The sequence below is a fragment of the Aulonocara sp. 'chitande type north' Nkhata Bay genome, linkage group LG3, assembly GCF_057382095.1.
Source record: "Aulonocara sp. 'chitande type north' Nkhata Bay isolate Kocher_YH1m ecotype deep benthic linkage group LG3, A_spYH_male_GT1.1, whole genome shotgun sequence".
NCBI lineage: Eukaryota > Metazoa > Chordata > Actinopteri > Cichliformes > Cichlidae > Aulonocara > Aulonocara sp. 'chitande type north' Nkhata Bay.
The window spans coordinates 5,612,419-5,639,215 of record NC_141346.1 but is presented as its reverse complement, the minus strand read 5'-3'; the positions used below and the strand labels follow the sequence as shown (position 1 = coordinate 5,639,215).

General features: G+C 41.2%; 1 protein-coding gene and 1 pseudogene across 4 annotated transcripts; one reads left to right on the top strand and one right to left on the bottom strand.

Moving 5' to 3' along the window:
• Positions 1–1,632: 1,632 nt before the first annotated feature.
• Positions 1,633–16,566, top strand: LOC147333644 (uncharacterized). 3 transcript variants are annotated; one of them, XM_086269343.1, is made up of 5 exons: positions 1,649–1,964; positions 8,782–8,933; positions 9,648–9,995; positions 14,931–14,999; positions 15,088–16,566. In XM_086269343.1, exons 2-5 carry the CDS (start codon positions 8,822–8,824, stop codon positions 15,222–15,224), a joined length of 666 nt encoding a protein of 221 aa, XP_086125469.1. In that variant the 5' UTR covers positions 1,649–1,964; positions 8,782–8,821; the 3' UTR covers positions 15,225–16,566. The 3 variants fall into 3 exon arrangements, with proteins under 3 accessions (XP_086125476.1, XP_086125469.1, XP_086125482.1); XM_086269350.1 differs by lacking the exon at positions 14,931–14,999 and having other exon boundaries at positions 1,633–1,964; XM_086269356.1 differs by lacking the exon at positions 8,782–8,933 and having other exon boundaries at positions 1,656–1,964.
• A 14-nt stretch (positions 16,567–16,580) lies between these two features.
• On the bottom strand, positions 16,581–25,247 carry LOC147333643 (uncharacterized; annotated as a pseudogene). The gene is made up of 6 exons (XR_015125703.1): positions 24,986–25,247; positions 22,955–23,287; positions 22,771–22,854; positions 21,573–21,926; positions 20,932–21,253; positions 16,581–17,121 (listed from the first exon to the last, which is right to left on the bottom strand). The product of XR_015125703.1 is annotated as an uncharacterized LOC147333643 (transcript).
• Between the last annotated feature and the right edge of the window lie 1,550 nt (positions 25,248–26,797).

Below are 26,797 nucleotides of genomic sequence, written 5' to 3'. Positions count from 1 at the left end.
TGCTCTTGTGCCTGTGAGTGCGCTGTTGGAGTAACGGAGCCAGCCATACTAAGGAGAGCTTAAGTTTGACCAGGTACCAAAGCAAACCATTCATACCGTACAAATGACGGTGAATCACGAAAGATTGATATCAAACTGATCACTTGACCAATATTACGTTACTTGCTCTTCAAGTGAATCAACAAATGGCGAAATGAAAAGCCGAACAAATGCTTTTTTTTTTTTTTTAATAGAGTCTTATCTTACGTGTGTTTATTTCATATTTTCAGTTCTTACCCTCCCCGACTAAATCGGTTTCAGTTATGCACTGAAATATAAGAATGGACATTAGAGGGTTCTTTCAAAGAAAAAACTCAGGTAAATGTTATTTTATATATTATGCTTTGTATGTTGTTCAGTATATTTCTATGCAAAACAAGAGGGATTTCAGTACACAGCAGGATATTCACATTTGTAACCAGATATTTACACTTTAGGGAGAAAACATAAAACATTTTTTCTGTACAACATCAATTTAGAGTAAACTTTTGTTTTAGATAAATATTGAAATATATTTTGAATTAGTTAAATGTCAGAATAAAGAGAGACAGAGCTTCTATTTTTTATCACTTTCATCAAATTTAAGAGTACATATACACTAAGTTTGTTAATTAATAAGAAAACCAGATGATTCCATTCTGAGCTGAAGAAGCTTCTGATAGGTTAGTAGAGTCCATGTGAGTAAACTGGTGGCACAGCTGTGGATGCATATAAGGCAAAACACAGAGCCTGTTTCTTTGAAATGGGAAAATTAAGAGATATCAACCAAAACACCAGGAACAGAACTGTGGAGCTCCATAAGTGTGGCTCAGTTTGAATACAATTTGGTGCCATTTGCAATTAAGAAATACAGATAGTTTCTCTCTTTACTCTTAAAGTTAACAAATATGTTTTTTATATTTATCAATCTAAAAAAATAAACATTTAGTCTGATTTGATGTTACAATTAAAAAAGTGTTTGTGTTTTTATCTGAAGAGTTTGTAAATATCTGGTTTCAACTGTATATTTGATGATTGTCAGCACAAAGAGGGAGAGAGAGGAGCAGAGATTGAGATGGAGAATGAGGACAGAACAGAGATGAACAAGAGCAGGTGAGACACACATGTTAGTCAAATGGTTGTTTACCAAAAGTATCACCGTATCATAGGTACTCATGTATCTCGTACCTAGTGTTTCTTTTTAGGTTTGCTATTTTTCAAATTCTATATTTATTAAGTTCTGCAGGCTTGTTCGCACAACAAGGCTAAATAATTATATAAACTTTTGTGAATCTACATAGTGTACTTTGGTAGAATTAAAAAATAAATGTACTGCAGGTCTATGATGATTTTTAGTGCTACTATCATCTAGTTCTGATTCTGGTTATGTCTTGGTTAAATCCTAAGTAGTCCTGATTTTGAACTCTTGTAGTCCTGTTTTAATTCCGGATCAGTTCTGGGTCTGGTTGAATTGGGGTTTAGTCCTCGTGTCTTGATGCAGCCCTGACCTTGTTCTGCCTTGCTGCTTAATTAAAAAACTAGTTTAAGGTGTCCTGCATATGTGATATCTTTTTTTCCCTATATGAAGTCATTCTTTTTTGAACAAAACTCAAAACAGAGCCAATTAATCTTTCAGTCATTTCTACACCCCCTCCCCCAAAAAAAGAAAAAAGAAAAAAAAATCCACATGCATACTACCCTTCAGGGCTAAGCCCCGGGTGTTTCAAATGTCTGGCTCCGCCTCTGATGTAGAGTCCCCCTCCTCTGTTCGGTTTCACTTCCCGTAAACAGAAAGTAAACTTTGTGCGTGGGCGTGTTTGGAGCTGCAGGTGTGTCCAGGTGTGGGTTCGTTGGATCAGCAGAGGATTTAACGGGACTTTGTGTCGGTTTGAGTTGTTTTTAAAGGAGGATGAAGACGCTGGTGGTGTTCCTGCTCCTCGTGAACGGTAAGAAAGTCTCTGTTTAACCTGCAGCAGCTCCACAGACAGTCCTCTGTGCTGCACTCAGGTGAAGCTCGCGCCTCTGCCGTGAGTGTTGGAAATACAGATTTAATGATGAGGCTTTAATAGTAAAAGTATGAGGGAAGGTTAGAAACAGACCAGACTAACAGACTGTGGACTTTGTAGCCACAGATTCCCGTATGGCAGAGCTAGTTAGCCATGCTAAAGTAGCCTCGTGTCTGCGCTGCTTCCAGTGTTCTGGAAAAACGTCCTACTTTGTCAAAACATTTTTTTTTTTTTTTGCTATATTGCTCAACCGAGGATGTAACATAATCAGATTAATGACGGTGCCTTGTGTGTTATACTGTTGTTTGTAAATAAAGTTTAAAAAAAAAATATATATATATATATATATATATAAAAAATATATATTAAAAAAAAACTTTGTCAAAACATCCTGCCGTAGCGTAAATCTATCGTCACGTCTATCAATTGACGGAAGATTGGACTCCCCCCCCCGATCTCTTGGTTCTGACCTGGAACGAGAAATCACTCCAAGACGAACGCTTATTCAATTAGACAATTTTATTCACCATGTACATGGGAGATGTGTATAGCATAAAAGCCTCCTGCAGATCCGGCGGGCAGTCCCTGGATCCGTTACACTTATACTTTTTCAGAGTTCGTCACAACCCCCCCCCCCCCCCCCCGATCATTACTGATGAGGGGGGGTTAACATATGGGGGTTATGTCTGTGAAGGTTCTCAGTCATCCAGGTCATCGTAGTCAAAGGAGCTTGCAACGAAAAGCGTCTGGACTTCTTTAAGTTGCTTGAAGACGTTTCACCTCTCATCCGAGAAGCTTCTTCAGTTCTAAGGTCAAATGGTGGAGAGTCCCAGATATAAACCTAGTGGGAGTTTCCCCCCACAGAGGGACAAAAGGACCCCCTGATGATCCTCTAATCGCCTGAGCCAAGGTGTGAAATTGGGTGTGGGTCCCAATCAGCCAGAGTTTCGGGTGAGCTCATTGTGAAACCTGGCCCCACCTTATCATGCGAATTCCTGAGATCAGATGGCCCAGGATGTGAGTGGGCGTTAAGGCGTCTGGGAAGGGAACTCAAAACTGGATTATAGATGGCAGAGAGTAATCCAGTTTTGAGATCCCTTCCCAGACGCCTTGGGCCATCTGGTCTCAGGAATTTGCATGATAAGGTGGGACCAGGTTTCACAATGATATATATATATATATATATATATATATATATATATATATATATATGATGTCATGACAAAAATGATTGACCAACAAAACATTTTTCTCCTTCATTTCTGTCAAACAATGCTGTAACGTGTCTCGCGGTTAGTATCATGGTTGCTAGGCAACCTGAACAGCACAACAAAGCGTATACCGTCCCATTTTACAAGCCTCTCACTTCTGCACTTCTCGTACTTATAGTACGCACCGTACGTAGTACGCGTAGTGCGCGTACTTCAAGCGTGCAGACTCTGAATTGGGACACAGCCACATCCACCCACTGGTGATGGCAGCTACATTGTAGCCACAGCCACCCTGGGGCGCACTGACAGAGGCGAGGCTGCCGGACACTGGCGCCACCGGGCCCTCTGACCACCACCAGTAGGCAACAGGTTAAGTGTCTTGCCCAAGGACACAACGACCGAGACTGTCCAAGCCGGGGCTCAAACTGGCAACCTTCCAATTACAAGGCGAACTCCCAACTCTTGAGCCACGATGGAAGGAAATGATCAGACATGCCCACTCTCTGTAAACCAGACAGCTAAACTGACCAACAGGTCAAGTGAAGACAACACAATAACAGCAAACAAAGTCATGCAACAGTGAATCAAGTTGGAACGCCAAACTGGCAACAAATGACCAACTGGTCAAAAAGAGATGTTCACTATGCCATCTTCATTTTCTATGCTTTGTTTCGGTGAGGGAAGTTCAAGCTTTTCTGGTCCTGGTGCTGAATTTAACTCTTGGTGGGAGGCACAACTTTTGTCAGCCATTTTTGGTGCATAATGAATAATAGAGGGTCAGATATCTTTGCTGGCACTGAGGGTTAACAGTATGACATGGGGGCATCTTCAGGTTTGTGCTGCTGTTCACTGGCTGACTGTGAGTTGGGCATTTGTCACTGTCACTGACATTTACAGGGTTGCTTCTTCTGTACGGCTTAATATGGTCAATGCTGTACTGATTTTTTAAAGTAGCTCCCTCGATGTTTTTTAATCTAACACATTTGCCAGAGATTTTATGAATAGTGTAGGGACCTGAAAAATCTGGATCTAGTCTTTCTATCTTCCTTCCACGTTTCCCCATGTTTGGGAGAAGAAGTTCATCTCCAACATTGTACAGAAGGGTTTTGTACGTCTTCCTTTTGTAATTTTTGTGACTTTGCTATATTTTCCTCTACAGTTTTTTTTTTTTTTTAAACTTTGTCTTGTGCGTCTCTTGTGGAAGATACACTGTAACTTGACTCCTCTGGGAGAATGATGGAGGACAGCTAAAATTTTCAAATTTTAATTAACAATTACAATCACAAAGGCAAATAAAGCATGTGAAACATGAACTGAAAAAACTATCAATAATAACTAATTTTTAAAACAAATTATACTACTATAAAGCTTTGAACTCATGTTGCCACAAAGATAGACTCCTATCATATTTTTTATTATTAACACTTGTTATTATAGTCACTTTTTACTCTTGATACACTTGCACAGGTGAACACATTATACTGAAAGGTGTGCTCGCCATTGATAACTTTGCATAAAGATACAAATATAAAGAAATAATAATTAGTCACTTACCTTATCTGTAAAATGTGTCTTGCATTTAGAAACTAAGCAGAAAAGATGCTGCAGCCAGTATCGATATGCACACTTTCTAATTAAGATTATATTTAATTCATGCACAATCAAGGATATGTTGCTTCTCTCCCATACATTAAACGGAATGGTGTGTATTTGGTTGTGGTGTGGACCTTAGACCTCAAAGAAAACAGTGTAGCATCCAGATAGACATTCCGTTGACTAATTTTTTGAGGGCTCTACATGTAGACAATAAAGCCCCCCCCCCCCCAAAAATATTGACAGTGTTTTAAAAGCTATTGAAATGTTACATGGCATCTTCGAAAACGTTAGAGCACTTTCGCAAATATGTGATGTCTTGCTAATCGAGCAGATATTTAAAGTTTACACAGCACCACTCTCGCATGAAAATATCTTAAAAGTTTATTTTGTGACCCAGAAAGAGTAATATTTCAAACTCCGCCCCTCTGTGTTCCTCCGCCACTGCCTCGTTTGAGTTTTGGACGAAATGCATTCTGGGATATTGCATTTTGTCATTTCGAGCTGATTGGAGACCAAAACCGCCAATCAGATTTTTTTTTTTTGCATCCAAGTCTGTGATTGGTTGGTTTTGTGGCACAAATATAACGGTGTACAGAAAGAGTTGAACGCACACAGGCAGAAATGTTGAGCGTGCAAGCAACACATTGCGTGCGAGCGCAAATGCACAAACTGAGCGAGAGGGGCTGCTATTGTGTGTGTGTGTGTGGATAATAGCAAACACTGAAATACGTTTTTTGTACGTAGCAATGAATTTTGTTCACTCAAATTTAGCTTTTCTTCGCTCAAAATAAATTTCTCCTTAAAATGCAACACTTTGCAACACAAATTTTTTTTTATATGCGCTCAATTTTTTTCTACGTGTGCTCAGAATAGAGGCACAAAAATAACGCATTAGTCCCATGGCTTCTTCTTTTGTTTTTATCACTTTTGTGGGGATCCAGAAATTCTTTTATTGCTGCCATATAACCTGCATTATTATAATTGCATTAATAACATTCTTTACAGTATTATTCCATTTATAATATTTTTACAGTATTAAGAAGAACTACTAAAAAACATAGAATTATAAAATCAGAAAGGCACCTAATGTAGCAGGGTTGAGACGACAAAATAGTTAATTAACACACTTTATTAACAACCGATGATTAAAATGACCAGACTCCCTACCACGATGCTACCCTAAAACAATCATAGCTTGATAAAAAAACAAACCAAAAAAACCCTAAACAAAATAGTGGAGACCGGCCACTTGAGGCGGCAACCTACAGGGAGGAGTACCCAAGGGTGCCACCAATTACTCACCCATGTAATTTACACTAAACTCTAAACTCTAATGCATCAGGGAGGGGACTCCACCTCACATACCCAGCCCCTCAACAAGCGGCCGCACCTCCGTTAAAGCAATAAAACAAAGCATAAAACGTTAAACAAATTAGTAAAAGAGATCTACATAAAACAAATACACCCCAAGTTACTGTTCTCTAGAAAAGCATCACATAACAAATAAAACAGCATAAGACAAGACAGCAGCAGTATAGCACAATCCTGCAACAAAAGAGGGAAACAGTCGTCAAGGTCCACCCTACTACATGCCACATTATGATAAACGCAAGAGTCCCACTTACCACTCTCTAAAGGGCAATACTTATACTGAGTAGCTTCCCTGGAGAGATCTACAGCGCTTAGCTGCCTAATGCTCTCGGCCACCTTGGATGGACAAGACTGTCAAATGCCGCCATCTGGTAGTGAATCGCAGCTTTCTTATAAGCCCAGTAATTGTTAACTGGGAAGGTGTGGATGTTAGTGGTGCGTTCGTGGACATCACGTAAGATCCTACCCCAGAATCTACTTGGACAAACTGCCCGAAATGCATTGAGAGAAACATTTCAGGGATTTTGAGTCATTCTGCACTCCAGATGGGTTAATTGGGTTACAAATTTTAATCAGATTAATCATGATGATGGATTAATCCGTGTTGACGCGTTAATTTAGACAGCACTAATAAAAATAGATCTCTATTTCCTCACTCTAAAAAATGTTTTGTTGGCTCAACTCTTTAAGTTACAAACGTTGCATATTATTAAGTAAATCCAGCAAGTAAATTTTAGGTTTGGCTAACACAACTGCTTTAACAAACCAGCATGATTTACTTTGACCTCCAAACACATAATTAAGTTTAAGCAACCTAACATTAATTTAGATTTTCCTAAAATATCAAGTTGAAAAATTACATTAGTAATTAGTAAAAAATGACATTACTCTAACTCATTTTTTACATATATTTTACTCTATCCTATCCTGCAAATGGTGTCAGGTTTCTAAAGTAACTTTTCTAAAATCACACATAGCTATTTCATTTATTCCAACTGATTAAATAGTTTATTGCAAAAATTTTTCCAAGTAATGCAATTCCGTGTCATACAACATAAATCAAAGAGCAGCCCTTTAACTGTACTTCAGTAGAATCCCTCCACAAACGACCTCAGTAAGAAAGAAAATGTAGAATGTTTATTACCTGGACAAGGTCTGTTTAGTGAATCAGAAGCCAAAACATACCAATTCACTCCATTTTCTTTACTCCACAATGGTGTCTTCAAATTCCGATTGACTGAACACACCAGGCAATCAACATTGTGTAGAGTCTTGATAGCTGGGAAACAAGCAGAGCAATGGGGCCTGATGATCAACTTTGAGAACCACTATAAAGATTTGTAAATGTATATTAAATAAAACAGTCAATAAACTATGAAGTCTTCCAAATCACAATAATTTTAAATCATGCCCTTCTAAAATACCTCAGAAAACAAACATTACAACGTAAGGCAATTGGTTTTGCAAATCTGCTTATTATTAAGCATTAACTTTAACCTATCAACTTGGTAAATATCGCAGAATAAAAAAAAAAAAAAAAGACAAAACGTTTTAATGTTCAACAATGCAACAAAGGTAACGTATATAAGCCCCATCATTAAGGAACACGCTTTGGGCACACCAAGGTCTTCCAGGACAGTTGTTCCTTCAATCACAATTTTAGGGTGGAAGAAATGCTGCTGTATGTCTGGTGACTACATTCTTTACCACTTCTTCTGGGAACTGTTCCTCACTATCCTGCCAAGTAGGTTAAAAGGGCACATGTCGGGTTTTTTTTTTTTTTTTTTGTACCATTTAAAAATAAAACAAAAAAGTGAGACTTACCTACCAGCTGAAGAGATCCTCCTCTTTTTTTTTTTTTTCAGATACACCATCAGGCAACGGATTGCGACCTCTCTCTTTGTTTCCATCGAACTCTGTAGAGTAAAAAAGAAAACAGTTTACTAGGCGAAAAGTCTAAAATTGTAAACTTATGGGACTTGCAGTGTGTCCACTGTGCAGTGTGTGCAGTCTGGTCCAGTTTTTAAGAAGGTTGTTTCCAAGTTAACAGTGGTGATCCTTTAGAATTCATTATTCAGCTGTGAAAAAAGAAGAAGAAGGACACAATTAAATAGTAAAAAATGTTAATATAATACACAATGTCACCTGAGCAATGGCGGTACATTAGCTAATATCCAATACACTGCTGTAATTTTTCGCTTTTTTTTTCTTGAGGTGCCAAGCGGATTACACACTTCAAACTCATCCACATACAAAATGAGGGAAATGGCTGGACTCTCTCCTGATAACAATTTATTGTACCCTGACAAGTGACAAATTTTAATTATAAGTGGAAAAACTGACAATGTACTCTCTTATTTGTGAAGCACGTTTGCTAGCTAAAAGTAATGGCTAGCTAACCTTTTTTTTAAAAACAAAAACAACAACAAAAAACAACAACAACTCTACTCTGCTAAATTATGATTAAAACTATCAAATTTTAGGTCTTTAAAGATGACCTTACCTGAAGCCAAGTGTACAAATATAACTTGTAATTCATCTATTTAGAATTCAGTGCTTTGTTATCTTACCCAACACAGTTTCGGGAAAACACACCTCAACTCCCACAAAGTGAGAAGAATGCTTCTTGTGCCCGTGATGATACAAACATATGCTACGGGGTTGCCCTGTGCTGCATGCATGGTCTCATACAAACCTATGGCTAACCAAAGTAAACACCAGAGTGACAGATGTAAGTAATTACAGAAAAAAATACATTGCCTTTTACTTTTGTAGAGTAACAACTCAAATAACAGGCTAAGTTTCAATGTGCATCATGTAGCTGCCATTGTCAGACTAAGCTTACACAGTAAACTTATATACTGTAGATGCTGACGTACTGCAACTTACAACACGTGCAGTTGTTCAGGTGTTGTGGCAAAAACAAAACCAAAAGAAACCCTTTAACCACTTTTAACCCCTGACTTTGACACGTCTTTTTATGTGATATCTCCTGGTGATTAATAAATTAACAGGATTTACTTTGATGAGTTTCTGTTCAGGCTCAAATCGGTTAAAGGGTCTCAGTGATGAAATACTAATAATAACTCCCCAAAAGTATCGAGTCTGTTTTGAAAATGTAAGGAGTAGAAAGTTCAGATATCTGTTTAAAATTGTAGGGAGTAAAAGTAAAAAGGAGTCACAAAAAAGTACTGAAATCCAGATACCAGAAAATTGTACTTAATTATTTACTGCCCGACTCTGGAGATGAGGAGAGGTTTTTATTAGTCGTTGATGTTAAAGTGTTAGAATTGTCATCAGTTACTATGAATCTATGTAATCAATATACACTAATAATGTAACATTACACAGTATTAACCTGAATGAATTTTGCCTCCTGAGGGTTACAGCTGTGAATGATGTCATCAATGGGCATTTTTTTGTGTTTTTATTTGTGTGTCCTCAGTTTCCCAGCATGCCCTGGGTGTGGTGGTGGAGGTGGATGAGGGGGAAAGATCTGTCCTGCTGCCCTGTCAGTACTTTGGGTTTATACCTGAGAATCCCACAGTGATGTGGACTCGCAGTGATCTCCATCCCAAATCTGTCCATGTGAGACAAGACGAAACAGACGATCTCAGAGGACAAAACCAGCGTTACAGCGGGCGCACATCAATGAGACCTGATGCTCTGGACACTGGAGACTTCAGCCTCACTCTGACAAAACCAACAAAGACTGACCGCAGCATCTACACCTGCTCCATCAGTGATGGGAGAGAAGAACGGAGACTGAGAGATATCCAGCTGCAGGTCAAAGGTCAGTCACAAACACCTTGTGTACAGGTCAAAGATCCTTCACAGATATTGAGCTTTAATCCTAGAAACTGAAGCAAAAATTGATCATTGAGATTTTTCATCCAGTTAGTCCTGATGTAAATATTACGCTCATGTTAGGAACCACTCGAATATGTGTGCGTATCAGTGTGATGTGTAAATCAGAGTGTAGCTAGTAACTGTAGTATCCTTAAGGGTAGGTTTTTTAAATTTAAGATTTAACACATTACATTTATCAAAGATTGTCTACGACAGCTGGTTGCTGACATGAATACCTCAAATATGTTATCCTACACCAGATCAGATGTTAGAAGTTATACACACTACAGAAGAGGACAAATTATTAGCCCGCCTATGAAAGTCAAAGGAGCTTGCAAAGAAAAGTGTCTGGACTTCTTTAAGTTGCTTGAAGACGTTTCACCTCTCATCCGAGAAGCTTCTTCAGTTCTAAGGTCAAATGGTGGAGAGTCCCAGATATAAACCTAGTGGGAGTGACCCCCCCACAGAGGGACAAAAGGACCCCCTGATGATCCTCTAATCGCCTGAGCCAAGGTGTGAAACTGGGCGTGGGCTCCAATCAGCCAGAGTTTCGGGTGTGTTCATTGTGAAACCTGGCCCCACCTTATCATGCGAATTCCTGAGGTCAGATGGCCCAGGATGTGAGTGGGCGAAAGAGTGACCTTTGACCTTTAGATGCAGATGGACTGCTGAGCAGCTCAGCAGTCCATCTGCATCTTAAGGATAAAGGTCACTCTTTCGAGGATGCCAATGTTCACATTTTGGACAGAGAGGACAGATGGTTTGAAAGAGGAGTGAAAGAAGCCATCTATGTCCACTGTGAGCGACCATCTTTGAACAGAGGCGGGGTTTACGACACCAGCTGTCTGCCATCTATAATCCAGTTTTGAGATCCCTTCCCAGACGCCTTAACGCCCACTCACATCCTGGGCCATCTGACCTCAGGAATTCGCATGATAAGGTGGGGCCAGGTTTCACAATTAACACACCCGAAACTCTGGCTGATTGGGACCCACCCCCAGTTTCACACCTTGGCTCAGGCTATTAGAGGATCATCAGGGGTCCTTTTGTCCCTCTGTGGGGGGTTACTCCCACTAGGTTTATATCTGGGACTCTCCACCATTTGACCTTAGAACTGAAGAAGCTTCTCAGATGAGAGGTGAAACATCTTCAAGCAACTTAAAGAAGTCCAGACGCTTTTCTTTGCAAGCTCCTTTGACTACGATGACCTGGATGACTGAGAACCTTCACAGACACCCGCCTATGAAAGTTCATTTTATAAAAACGTATTTACCAGGTGTCGTTAAAGACAGGAAGGCATTTTTAACAAAGCTGTTTCAAACCCTCTAGTTTTGTTTTTCATCATTATATGAGTTTACTTTGCACACAAAAAGTTATTAACCAAAAAATAAAAATTACCACATGAACAGATTTTTTCTCAAGTCCAGACTGATTTATTTTGTCTTTGGCCCGGTGTTTTCTGAGTGAAAACTCAAACCCTTGAGTATCAATACCTGGAGTTTTGATACTTGCCATCTTGATTTTCTCAAGATAGCGCCTGTGTGGATTTATTTGGATTCTGCTTGTAAATTTGTCCTCAATGTTGTTGCTCCTTTAAGTTTCAGACAGTGCATGCCCAAGGCTAGTCTTTGACTAACTGATTCTACCCGAGCCATTAGAAAAGAATGTAGAAGATGTGAAAGAGGGTGGAAAAAGGAGACGCTGTATGTTTGTCTGGAAAGTTTATCAGAGAGCAGTAAAGGCCGCCAAGCACTCTTATTTTTCTCAACTTATTGCTGCTAGCTTGCATAACATGCATCATGTTTTGTATAACACTATAAATTCTGTACTTAATATTGAAGCCCATGTTCTTTTGCAGTCTTCTGATGTTACGTGCAATCACTTTATTAATTTTTCTGTGGACAAGGTTTCTAGCTTGAGACCTCCGACTCTATCTATTGCTCACCTGGCCATGCATGTTTCTTGCTCAAGTCTGTTTTCTGCTTTTCTACCAATTGCTCTACTTGATTTAGAGACAGTTGTGTTAAATGCGGTGGCACAATTTTTAATTGGTAGAAGGAAATTTGAGCACATCAGTCTTGGCCTCTCTACATTGGCTTCCCATCAAATTTAGGATCCGTTTTAAATCTGTTTTCTTTTATTGGGTTTTAAATCTTTAAATGGTCTGGCTCCTGTTTATTTGTCTGATCTGCTGTCCCCACTCGTTCGCTTTTGTCAACTTCGGTTGCTTTCAGTCCCTAAGTTGCGGCTGAAACTTAACCCTGATGGGGTTTAAGCTCTTGGGGGTGTCTGTGGTTCCCGAGCGCTGGGGCTACGAGAAAAGAAGGCCGGGGAAATGCAATAGGAGTACCCCCATCGCAGGGGGAAGCGTAATACCCCCAAGCGACAGGCTCATCGTAGTGGCGGCATTGTCGGAGGGAGAGGGACAAGGAACGCGAGAGGGGTAGTGGAGTACCCCAAACTGATAAGAGTGGAGATTGGCGGTACTAAGGCTGCGGCTTTTTTTGAGGGATTCTGCGGGCACTAGGCGTGTGACTTTCCCTACATGCGGTTATTTGCTAGCACGTAACAGAAAAGGGAGGCTATGTCATGCACTGGACCGTGGCAGTGGAAGTATAAGATCGAGGTAGGAGGTGCAGCGGCGACACCGAGGACACGGCCGCCACGACGGGCCACGTTTCACTATCAAGGATTGGAGAGCAGCAATGTCACTCAAGACCTTCCAGGTCTACTCGAGCACCTTGCGTTTCAACAACCGAGAGGCCAGATAAGCCAGGCGGTGTCGCGACCCCGAGGAGCGCGGCTACCACAAACTGGCCCCTATCAGAGCCATTTGGGACGAGTGGTGCGCGAGACTGCCTTGCATGTACCGGCCAAGCCCCGAGGTCACCGTAGACGTGCTGCTCCTCACCCCTTGCTCTTGGTACTTTTCTGGGTACCGGGATGACCAAAATGATTACGACGACGAGCTCAAAAGGTGAAGGCTCTTCCTTGAGCGGTTAGGCAAAGCCCTTGCGCTCCCCGCGATTGAGGCCAGGGCGATCGCCCCAGTGCTCGCCCAGCCCGCCGCCGCTGCAACCAGGTGCCCCGAGGGGTCACGTGACACCCCACCGACAAAGCGTGGCATGTGTATCGCAGGAGCAAGGACATCAAGGCCAAGACCCGGTGCCACCTGCACATGTGCTCCAGATACGCGATCACCAACTGCCCCAGCTGCGCTTTGCTTGGGGGTCCCCTCGGGCCGCGACGCCCGCACGCCATCAGCGCCACAGAAACCCCACGGAAGCACAAGGGTTAACATAAGTCCAATAAGTAGCCGAGATGCTGTTCGATCGGTGGCATTGTCTCAGACGTATCATGCTTGACACGCTTGTCGTGTATTACAGATGGCAGGTATGCAGTCGCTTGATTCGTCAGGGTCGTGTGGTTTGGCAATACAGAGAGTGGCTATAGTGAGTCTGCCGGTCAGTGGTGTTGTTTTCTTATGCAAAGTACCAAATGTTCCTTACGGCAATACGTCGAATCCCAGCTTGCGATGTTCAGACGTAAGCTCAGCGAACCAACTGGTAATCTGTTCCAGCAAGCTGGACGGATTTTTGCGTCCCGCGAAACACAGTTCGCCTATGTATATATGATATTCTTTTCCACCGATTTGTAGAATGTTTCTCGTCAGGATACTTGGCACTAATATGTCACATGGTCCGCGTGAACACATCTTTCCAAGACCCTCCTAGTGTTATCTACATCCATACTTTTTCGCGTATAGAGGCTGACACACACATAGACAGGATTCTTGGTCTGGACCTTGCGTCTCGGACCTCGCATCTGAGTTACACAGCACACTTCTTCATGACATGGAACATTATGTGTAGTGTAGCAATACACTAAGACACATAATAAGACACAAATAAAGAAGCGCATGAAGAATAACATGGAATGATCTGTACCTTTTATGCAACTTAATAAAATTACACATTTTGTGCTTTTTAACTAAGTTGCTCTGTGAACACAAAGCTAGGCCTAACACACAATGTTGCGGGGCTGTGTATGTTTAATTAGAAAATTACATTTGGTCGGGGGTCCGGTGGGTTTTTTGGTCGGGAACTGTGCGCTCAGTCGGGGGGAATTCGTGAGATTATATAAAGACGTGATCTGACAGTTGCTCGTAGAAGCCGGATGTTGTATTGACAATGTACTCCTTGAATGCAGCTGTGCGAGCGCTAACCTTTGCGCTGTGTTTCTTGTGCCGGTCCTCTAGTCAAAGCGCAATTAAACAAAACAGCAGTTACAGAGAGCGCTGTGATCGGGTGAATGGCAGATGCTATCACATTACCAGGCATTTTAGACAGTCCGACATCTGTGTTTTACAAAGACAGACTGCGTATCTCACCCACCAACCATTTGTACAGTGTAACACCCGTGAGATCAGGGTACCAAGTTACTATCCGCTTCCTCAGCTGCAGTGACGAAGGGCAATACATGTTAGGGGGGGAGCTTTTCACAGTTTTCGCCAAACCTGAACACTTGAACACTGGGGTGTATATTATACCATAGTAACCCGTCTACGTGGCGTGTAATGGAGATATGGAATCACACGATGAGTCAAACAGAAATCCCGGCGGGTTGTTGTTCAAAAGTCCAAGCCGCCACAATGCCTGAAGGTCATGGAGCTGACAAATGTAGAATGTGTATATACAAACGAAGAGGGGCAGATGATCAGACATGCTCGCAAACGACGAGGTCTGTTCAATCGAACAGAAGCGAAACTTCTACCACCGAGTGTATGTACAGTAGTTCGTGAACATAGCTCAAGAGTCCGCGGATGTTTGTCGCTATTGTAAAAAAATGATAATGATATGTCATGTGCTCTACTCTATAGCCTTGCCTACTTTACAGTTCTTGGAACCCATCAACACCAGTGTTCACTTGATAGACATATCACCACACAGTAAGGGCACAACAATGTTAGCAGTTTTTTTTTTTTCCAAAGTGTGTTACATATGTCCTAACACTTTTGTTTTTCTTTTAATTTGCAGTTGACAGGCTGAAAAATGCGATGGAAGAGTACAAGAGTACGATAAAAGAGCTCAGTGGCTGTTCAAAAGCTACTGTCGCCGTTGGAGGGCTTATTGCGACGTTGATTGTGATCGTTCTAGGGTTTATGTATATATGATCGCCACTTGGCTTGTATGTGTTTATGTCAAGTGTGGAAATAAAAGAAAATATATCATTGCTTACATGGCTTTTATTAGTGCCACTTTATTAAAACTTTTATTAAATGTGGAGTTGTAATTATTTTTATACATAAATTTAAAATGCGCTCATAAAGAGTTGGCGCTCAGTCCTCTTAAGGTCCTAAGCTTCGTCTGGCGTGAATGTCCAGACGATATATTGTGTAAGGTGACTTAGAGCGCAAGAAGGCCAATGCAAGCACGCTTACAGACACAAATAAGTTCTAGGTCAGAAGTGAGAGATACATTTAGCTTGTAACTGCATTTGTGCTTGCATAGCAACTGTTGATGCAGGACGTGTTAAAGATAAGCATGAAAAGAACAAGTCAACGAGAAACATCTGGAGGGTGAGACGGTTGAAACAAACAGCCATGTATGGTAAAAAGGTTGCAGATAATGGAAACTTGTCTAACTGTCATTAACTGTAACTGATGCATATTATCTGCTTTGCTGACGCAAGAAGGGGCTAAACCCTGACATATCAAAACCATTTTGAAGCTTTTTAGCGGAGATCTACGCTGATGATGCTCCCCATGCGTGTGTTCAATAAAATCATTGTTTGACTGAACTCATCTGGACCAGTGTCAATGGAAAATTGTACTTCGTAGTCAGTATAATCTTTTAATGATATAAGTTTGCATATGGTAGAATACTGCATGTAATCATTTGTGTTTAGAAGTATATAGCTGGTGGCATATTGAAAGAATGTCTCATCCTAGGAGGTCTGTAACATTCCAGGGTGTTCTGGCATTCACCCCCACATCCTACGAGCATGGGAGAGGTCGTACCTTGTCTTATTGTTTTACGGTAGGATTAACGTAGCTATGTCAGTTTTAGTCTAAGTGCCTTTTTACATATAGATGAACTGTTGGACTTTCCAGACCAGCAGGTTAAGGGAAGTCATTTATGGGGTCACACTCTGACACACACACACACACACACACACACACCAATGTAAGGAACAAACGCTCACTGGAGTTTATAAATAAAGACCAGGGCAGTCCTCAGTGCGAGTCTCAGTTCTGGAGGCTGCCCTTGCTAGCAAGAAATTCTGTGTTTCTCTTCTCTGATTCTCTACTGAAGAAGTATTTTAGAATATATCTCTTAACAACCAGTTTTTGTTTGTTTTCATCCTCAATATAAAAGAATCAGGACACAAGGCACACCTTACCGTTTTTTGTTGTGTGTGTCTTGCATTGTCTGTACGTATTACTATTTACTCCTGTGCATGTCCCTACCTGTATAACATATAAGCTGTGTCAATAAAAGAAGTCAACCACATGAGATAGAGTGATGAATCTGTTTTATTTGTCAACAACCCAAACCCATAATATATATGGGGGCATGATGAACATTAAAGGTACAAATGATTAGAATGTGAAAAAGGATCACACAGCATTTCACTTAGTGGATTTGATGCCAGCGTAATGTTTCACACGATCGATGGTATCTGGAGTCACATGGGAAATCCATATCCACTGGTTGTCATTCAATAACATGCGGGCAGTGAGTCTATCCTCGGGCTGCAGCTTCAGCAGTTTGAACACAATTCGGCTGACGTGTTCACACCACATCACATTGGGCATTACAGTTATAAGATTACGGTTGCAGTCATGATCATCAACTTCATCTGGATCTAGAACCCGTTTGATGAGTTCAACCGTAGCAATGTCCGGATCGAAAAAGCTTAGCGTCTGACATCAACATAACTCTGACATCACTGATCAATAATCAAAGAACACACAGATCAAACTGATTGATCAGCCATCAGAGGAGTCGGATCAATGGAGCTGCTTCTGTTCCTGATGTCCCCTGTTTGATCCTGGACCTGAACTCTCCCTGCAGAGACAAGACAGTCAGACAAGGACAAACAACAACAATAGACCAAAAACAAGAGTGGAGCTGCAAATAAGGCCGAGAGGAACGCTGCAGAAAACTGTTCATGTGTGAATTCATCACTTCATAGATTTCTTTGAGCACTAAAATCAGAGCTGCTTCTATTTCTAATATGACAGCTGTACATTAGAGCTGCAACACTTTAAATGTGAGCCATAAAAACATGATACTCTACAAGTGCATTCAGCTCTGACACTGTCACATCATGAAGGAGACGTGGAAATCACTTTGTTACACAAATCAAAGTCAAATCAATTCCATGTACTAATGAGAAGTGAAAGGATTGAAGGGTGGAGCAGGAAAAGCTTGTAGAACTGGGGGATCATATATAGATAGGACCGTGGGGTGTGTTTGGAGGTGTGGGGCCGCTCCTGAAATTCAGATACTTTATCTCCAATAATACTGAGAGCCAGGAGAAAGGACAAGAAACGATTCATTCATCTGAGTCTTAATTGTCACATCTGAGAAGTGACAATTATTTCTGCATGTATGACCTGACACTAATTTGACCCCCTCACACCAGGTCAACGAACCACAGCTGTATACTCTTCTCTACTACATCTAACTAGAAGCAGCTATCTGTCTAATGTACAGCATGATACAGACAAACAAGAACATCTCATGTATTGCACTCATACGCAGAACACGGGAGACTTAATGCAGTAAGTCAAAGAATATAGTTTAAATGTTTGCAAAGCAGGGAAACACAATTATATACATCACCAGTACATCAGTCACACGCTCACTTACACCACTGGAGCCGGAGATTAAATACATCATTACTTAAAGAACAAGACTTCATTAATTATTTCAAAAAAGGAATGGGCAACATATTTAGATAACAATGGCCCACCAGGAATATCACCGTGTGTTCTATGGGAAGCTGGAAAGGCTAACATAATATCTTATTGTTCACATAAGACAAAGGAGGGAAAAAGGCTTGTATTAGAACTGAACAAGAAATTCGATCATTAGACTCTGCCTGTGATGCCTCACCAACAACAAGCTAAACCAACAAACTAAAACTAGAATGAAATAATTCACAAGCGAACAGTTTCTGATGCAAAAGCTACGTTTGGAGAACCTTGAACATGGTAATAAATCTGGAAAATTTCCCCCCAAAACCACTTAAATCTAAATAAGGAAAAAACGCTTCCACTGGGAAGATTCCTCATGATCAACAATAAATACATAAAGATGTTAAAGATTGTTATGAAGCTTTATACTCATCACAGATTAATCCAACTAATGTACCATTTTCTGGATTCACCTCATTCAGTGTCTGAATTCTGAAACAGCCCCAGGTCCACATGGTTTTCCAGCCATTTTACATTTTGGCCTACACTGGCACCTTCTTTTTTCAAGATGGTAATTCAGATTTACAATAATCACACACTATCTCCAAACATGATCTCTGCCATCATTAGTCTGCTTCTTAAACCAGCCCAAGATCCTACGCTTTCATCCAGCTACTGCCCAACCTCACTCACAAATGTAAGCCTTAAAATACTTTGCACTTGCCCAAAGATTATAAAAAAATCTCTCCATTCATAATCCATCCTGACCGAAGATGTAGAGTTCCTCTGAGATAGACACCTGAGAATAACTTTAAAAACTCTACAAAAACCAAAACACAGTGGTGATCTACAACTACCACATTCTTTACACTACTTCTTATCCAACAAAGTGCTGTGTTTCAGAATGGATTAAACCTATTAGACTGGTCATGGCTGGACCAAGAACAAGCACTCTGTGGAAAAGTACAAATCTGTAATCTGCTTGTTAGGCATCATAACTGCTTTAAAAGCCTCAATATAAACACCCGGAGAGAATGATTAAAAGTAACAGTCTTAACGTATCCCATTTAAATTTTGAATAATCCAGTAATGTCAGAAAAATGAGCCTTACACACTCAAACACATGCACGTACTCCACAGACAACTCTGCTGATAACTATATACATGCTATTCAGATAAAACTGAGGTAATTGTACTCGGTCCTAAAACTCTTGGTTTGTAACCAGATACTTAGTCTGGAGGCGTCATGTTGGCCTCCAGTAACTCTGTGAGGAATTTCAGACTCATTTACTTACTTCTAGATTACGTCAGTTTGAGGAGAATGTCTGCATAAAAACAACTGGATGAATTTGTTTCACTGATCACTGACCAGATCAACCGACCACCATCAATGAACTACATGGTCACTGATGGTGGTCGGCTGGAGGCTTGTCTCCCTGTATGCCCTGCAGCTGGCTGTGGGGTTTTCTGTGACTGTGGTCGTTTGGCGGCTTCCTGGGGGCTGGAGATCTGCAGGTGTCATTTTGGGGAATCTGTGTGAAGACCTTTGTTGTGATTTGGCGCTATATAGATAAAATTGAATTGAATTGAATTGAATTGTGTCTGCCTCGGTTGGTGGTGGGAGTGGTGGTGTTTTTTTAAGTAACGACCCCAATCCTGATGGCAACAAAGAAGGGAAATAGCTCCAACACGCACAAACATTTGATCACACAGCATGTACTTAACTAGATAAATAATTTATTGCTGCTTAGTGATGGTGGTCACGCTCACAGAGAGCCGATGAAAATCGACCAGAAACCAAATCAATATCTGATTGATAATGGAATCGGAATCACTAAATTCTTATCAATTCCAAATCCCTACTTTAAACTTAGTACACTCATGTGCCCTGCCTGGGACGGGGTCCGCTGGTCGCTTGCAGGCTCTTTCATATTGTTGTCTTCCAGATGCTCTGTGCTTTTATTTTCTACTTTTTCTGTTGCAGCTGTAGCAGTCGGAGATTCATTGCGTTTCTATTTGTTGTCTGTCTTTATTATGTGATGAAAGATTTTTGAGTTTTGTGTTATGTTTATTTGTAGCTTCATTTAAAGGAAGAAGAGCTTGTGAATTGGAACCACCACAGAGAAAGGGAGTGAAAACATATGTGCAGAGGAATGCTGTGACATACGATACTTCCTCCTGTGTTAACAGACAAGTTAACGGTCTCTCTCCTTATAAGGAATGTTTTGTTTTCTATACATACCAAGCTATCTCCTTTTTCAACAGACAAGCTAAAGGTATCTCCTTTTAAGGAGATATTATCAGTTCCATACATGCCACTCCTACTGCTGTGGAAACTTACTTGAAGTATAAATAAAGAATGTGCTAAGAGCCCTGGGCGGTTTTCCTCTGTGTAACATCTGTTCTGCACACGTAGGCAGTAGCTGAATGGTGCAGAGCCGATCGGACCAGGGACGGGGGATCGTCCATGTATATGTACATGAAAAAGATATCTTGAGTCTGAGTTTCTTTGTCTTCTAACAATTTTCTCCTCACATTATGTTTTCTCCCTCCTGCCTGTGTCAGCTGGGACATTATTGCACATGTACTGTAACAACAGAACAACCAGGAGACAAACTGAATGCAGAGCTTGAGAGTCCACAAAACACAAAACTGGGTCAATGATCCAGGAACCATGACACTACTGTCTTTATATGATCTAATCCAAAGCTTGCTTAGATTTCTCATTATGGATGATTTGATTATAAATCAATTAATGGTTCATCCTGTGAGATAACACTTTCCGTTTCTATTTTCCATCACTGATAGTGGTGCCCCAGTATTTTTCTTCTTCAGTGCAGGGTCATAGTTGAGTCTATCCCAGCTGTCGTTAGGCTAAAGCAAGCAGCCTGTATAAGATAGTGTAGGTCTAACACAGAGAGAACACAGTGTGTGAACCAATAAAATCCTCTCTGACCTTTGACTCTCAGATTGCTCACTGCTTTCTTAAACACGATGTTTCCCTCTTGGCTGTAGACGGTGCAGGTGTAGACTTGTGTGTCTCTCTCTGTGGGGTGTTTCAGGGTCAGACTGAGGTCTCCAGATTTCAGCAGGTCTTTATTCATCTCTGTTCGGCCTCTGTAATCCTGATCCTGTCTATCTGGCTGATCACAGCCATCCTGATACACGTGGACCTTCCTGTTAGCGTCTCTCCACTTCAGCATCATGAGGTAAATCAAGTGTGGTTTTACAGGACAGCTGTACAAAGTCCTTCCCTGCATCCACCTCCTTCTGGGGGACTGAGAAGACAGTGAAGCACGTGTAAGTGATACAGACAGCAACATCAACACTGATGGTAACATTACCTCCAATTCCACTCCTTGTTTCATCGACTCAGACTTGTGATATTTCCACGTGTGTTTATGTGGAATATCAGAAAGTTTTCATAAAAAAACATGCATGTAGTGATTGTGACTGAGACGTGAGCGCTAACAGCATGCACATATATGTGGGACTGACTGAGCTTTAGCAGTATGCTAGCCACATGCTAAACAAACATTATGAGAAACTCATGAAAGTCTCATGGATGATGTGGACACTCACAGTTCATCTCTGAGCTTTTACAGTGACCTCTGACCTCTGCCCTGTATCTACAGCACTCACCTCCACTGACAAAGAGCAGCAGGATCTTTCCCTCCCTGCTGTGGACGGTGCAGGTGTACGTGTGTGTGATTGTGGGGTATTTCAGGGTCAGACTGAGGTCTCCAGGTTCCAGCAGGTTTCTCTTCATCTTTGTTCGGCCTTTATAATCCTTGTGCTGTTCTTCAGGCTGGTCAGAGCCGTTCTGATACACATGGACCGTCCTGTAATCGTTGTCCTTCCACTCCACTTTAGCGTCTTCAGGCAGGTTAACTGTGGTTTTGCAGGGCAACTGGACAGACTCCACCCCCGATTTCACCTCCACCTGGTAAACTGAGAGAATAACAAAGGACAACATGATTAGGGCTGGGTATCGTCGCTGATTTTCAGAATTGATTTGATCGACAATTCGATTCATTTTGAATCAGGCAGTCAGAAATATTGTAATTCTGATCACGTATCAGTACATTTCCATTTTGTTTATATCTATAGAAAGCTGACTCTTGCGAGACTTTATGAAAGGTGTAAGCTGTTTAGTAAAGTCATGTTGTGGAGCTGTTTCACTGATCAATGACTGAGTCTGAAGGAGGTTTTCTGACTTCTGGAACAAACCTGGAAGTTTCTCTTCAGCTCTCTGTATCAGCTGTTTGTAACTCTCAACTCTTTCAGCTTCTGACACTAAACTACAAAAACAGTTCAACATGCCCAGAATATCTTTCTGTTACCTGGATTCACTTAGTCCATCATTGCGATTCTGATAGAAGGTCACATGAATCATTTAAGTTAACCCAGAGTTTATCCTGCAAGTTCACATGAAAGGGGCGGGGTTTATACATGTTTATACAAGTCCTCAACTTGTTGCACTGACATTCCTGTAACAATGCAACGCACAGTTTGCATGTCATTTAGGGGGTTTTAGTCAAATGTATTTCCCCAGCAGAGAAGTCACTTGGATGAGTGACGAAACGTTTCTCCCACAAAACACAACGTCCAGATGAACAGAATCAACTTTTGGAGATTCACAGCATATGTTACCATGGCGATTTTCCCTGTTAAAAAATGAACCACCTTCATAGCACAGAAAACCCAGGATTAACCCTGAAGCTACCTACATAACCAAAATCTGGAAGGATACCTGCTAAGCGTCAGTGTTATGGGTAATGTAGGAGGGACTCACCTGACATGAAATAAAATAACAGACCTCCAGAAACAACGAGAACCAGAATAATTGGGAGCGCTATGCCCCAGGATGGAAACCGCTCTATGTAGAAAACAATAAAAGAGCCTAATGTTAAAACATAATAATAATGATATCACAAGTATGGCTTACATATACAGAACCTTTGATATATATCTCTGACCTTTGACCTGCAGCACTACTTTCTGTCTCAGGATGTTTTTGTCCCTGTAGATGGTGCAGATGTATCCTCCACTGTCTCTCTCTGTGGGGTGTTTCAGGGTCAGACTGAGGTCTCCAGTTCTCAGCAGGTCTTCATTCATCTTTGTTCGGTCTCTGTAAAGGCCGTCCTGTTTCTTAAGGTGGTCACTTCTGTTTAAATACACATGGACTATCCAGAGTTCTGGGTCAGAGCGAGTCCACTCCACTGTGGTGTCATCAGGCAGGTCAGGTTTTGTTTTGCAGGGCAGGATGACAGAGTCTGAGCCTTCCTCCACCTTCACCTCCACCTGCTGGTCTGAGAGGACAATAAATCACAAAATCGACTAGACATCTGGGAGCTGAGCATTAATGTTGCTGACCTCTAACTCTGTTGTAATACATTTAGCGTTTCTTTTTGTCCAATGAAACTAAACTGGATCTTTAATGCTAATATTCCATTTAATCATAATTTGGTCATTTCCAACATTAAAAACCCTTGATGCCATGGAAACATTGCTTAATGCACACAAAGACCTTTTCTAAAAGACGCTTATGAAGGTTTTCAGCATGCAAATGTAGTGTAATTTAAACATAACTAAGCGGTACTGAAAAGAAACAGCTGGCTGAACATGTGTATGTAATTAGACTAACAGGTCAGTGACATGATTGGTATAAAGGCTAAGTAAGAAAATGAAAGTTAGTTGTAGAGTGCTCAAGCAATACAAAAACACACCTGACAGAAACGTTTTCAACTGCCTTTTGAAGGAGTCCACAGAACAAGGCTGGAGTGCTACACTGTTGTATGTAGGTAAGAGAATTTTATAACTAATTCTAAAATCAACTGGGAGTCGATGTAAAGCAAATAAATGAAGTGTGCTTCGAGCTTGTATGGCACCTACAAGTGTATGGTCAACATTGTAATTTGGTTTAAACATTTATTCATGTAAAAGGCCTTATTTCATTGTGCTTTTGCTCTTTTCAGTTGAAGCTATGATGATGTAATTGCGCAGCATCGCCACAAGGGAGAAGTAGCTGTGAGTGTGATAGGCCGTTGCAACTCTCCTGTACCTCAGATGAGGAAGAGCCTGCAGAACAAACGCAGCTCGTGTCTCTTGTCTGTACTTTTCTATATAAAACAGACCCCATAGAGATTTTGCATCTGAGTCAAAGCTCAGAGAAGAATCAAATACAACAAGATTACCATTACTGGGCAGCCTATCCAGATGGCAAGGCTTAAAAGACAGACAGCTGGATGCCATCAGCATAGAATTGATAACATTTAATGACCTCAGCTAAATAAAGGATGTAAAATAAAAAATAATGGACTCAGAATTGAGCCTTGCAGAACCCCACAGATCAGATCAAAAGTGTCCGAGCAGAATTTGCTTGCCCTGAGTTAAACTAAGTTAAAAGCTGAAAACAAAAGTAACTGTGGATATAAATGGCCAAATATAGGTCATGCTACTACTTTCAGTGAATGTGTAAATATCAGAGACATGGCAGGGCTACACAAAGGTCAGCTAAGGAACTGGACTCCTACCTGTCAGTGATGCTAACATTGCTGATGATAGCAGGACACCCTAAAGCAGGCCCTAGGTAACCTGCCCTTGGACAGTATCCCACATCCACATGATCCTTTGGGAGTCAGCAGACAAGTTTAACAACAGCTGGTTGAACTCAGCATTTTACTTTGCTTGTTAGCTTTTTTAAATGAGGTCTTGGGTTTCACTGGGAGCCAGCAAGTGGTGAAAAACCTCAGCATCCCTGAAGAGTGTTACACAGTTTTTACAACTAAAAACTTTCATCAGAAAAAAGAAAATATCATGAATGATCTCTGCAGTTTTTATACAAAGTGTTCTCCTCATTTTTCGTCTGCTTTGTGACGACCATGGAGCTTAGATCTAAAACGCTGTTGTTTGTTTTAAAGGATTGGCAGAAGACTTTGAGTTTAAGCTCTGATCCGTCTACAGTACTGACTCCTGACCTGCATGATAAGCAGGTGTTTGTTGCTGACCTTTGACCTGCAGCTGTATATCTGTCAGTGTCTGTTCCTCTCTCCCAGCACTGATGGAGCAGGTGTAGCTGCTACTGTCGATCAGTTGTGGTTTTTTCAGAGTGAGGCTGAAGTCTAAAGTGTGCAGAGCATCACGCCTCACCGATGTGCGTCTGCTGTAACGCCGGTTTTGTCCTCTGAGATCATCTCCTCCTTCTCGTCGTAGGTGGACGGATTTGGGATGAAGATCACTGCGATTCCACATCATTGTGGGGTCCACAGGTATGAAACCTGAGTACATACAGGGCAGCAGGACAGATCTTTCCCCCTCATTCACCTCCACCACCACAGCCAGGGCATGCTGGGAAACTGAGGAAACACAAACAGATGTAGAAATGAACTGCAAGCTGTGTGTTTGTCCCAGAGTCCTCACAGGTGACAAATTAGCTTCAGAAACCCAAGACAGGTGTTTGAACACTGAAACATGGACTCTTGACTGCACAATAGTAAGCTGTTATAGTAAGTGTTTCCTTCACCACTTAATGTGAACATTGTGTTGTGTGTCTGTGAGAGTTTTGTACCCTTGTAAACCAAAATTTTTGAAAATTTTATTTTTGTGCATCTACAGATGAGAATTTTGTTTGTAAAGATTTTTTACACAAGTTACAAGTTGATTTTGTTAAGGTCTGTTTACAGATACAAAGCAAACAACTATGTTTAAATCTCTGCACTCAGGTTCCCTGGCTGTGTGTGACTCTCAACCTACGAGTACGAATTTTGACCTGATTTTTCTTCCTTTCAGCTGATTGGTCAATGTCATGTCAATCACAAATGTAACAATCCAATCAGAGAGCAGATGGGTTCAGCTGTTGGGGGGTGCTTTATGTAGCTTCAGGTCCTTGAAGGGAATAAATGCCCTTTTAAATGCCAGCCGAGCGTTTTCCTTCATGACCACGAAGGAAAACAGTCTGTGGTGGTAGTAGCTGCTATCGGATATTTACATAGAGATCCTCTATGTAAATATCCTCTACTGTATTACCCTTCAAGGACCTGCAGTTCAAAAAAGCGACCCTCCGACAGCCAATCCCATCTATTCTTAAATTAGATCTGCCTCGCCCAGGATCTAACACTGAACCTTGGTGAGTCCTACCTCCAAAACAAGTCGTAGGGATGTGTACGGTTGTTTATATTCACTCTCATGTCATTTACTTCCTTAGAAACATAACTCTCATTGCATCTGTTCGTTTTATTATCAAGTATAAAAGTAACAGCCCTCTCACACTGCTTTTATCCTGTTTACGATTTCACTTTTTTCCTAATCCCAACTGACCTTTGACCTGCAGCATACTTTCTGTCTCAGGAAGTCTTTGTCCCTGTAGATGGTGCAGATGTATCCGTGTGTGTGTGTGTGTGTGTGTGTGTGTGTGTGTGTGTGTGTGTGTGTGTGTGTGTGTGTGTGTGTGTGTGTGTGTGTGTGTGTGTGTGTGTGTGTGGAGTTTCAGGGTCAGACTGAGGTCTCAAGTTCTCAGCAGGTCTTTGTTTATATTCGTGCAACCACAGTAGAGGTTGTCCTGCTTGTTTACTGTCATTTGGATGCACATGGACCATCATGAGTCCAAAGTCAGAGTGAGTCCACTCCACTGTGGTGTCCTCAGCTCAGACTTTGTTCTGCAGGCTAGGGTGACAAACTATGACCCCTCCTCCACCTTCACCTCCGCCTGTTGGTCTGAGAGGACAATAAACAGTAATATGAAGAACAGAAGCAGCACTAGTAATACTTATAGTATTTGAAGCAGTCACATAAGACTCATTTAGAATTCAAACAAAAAAATC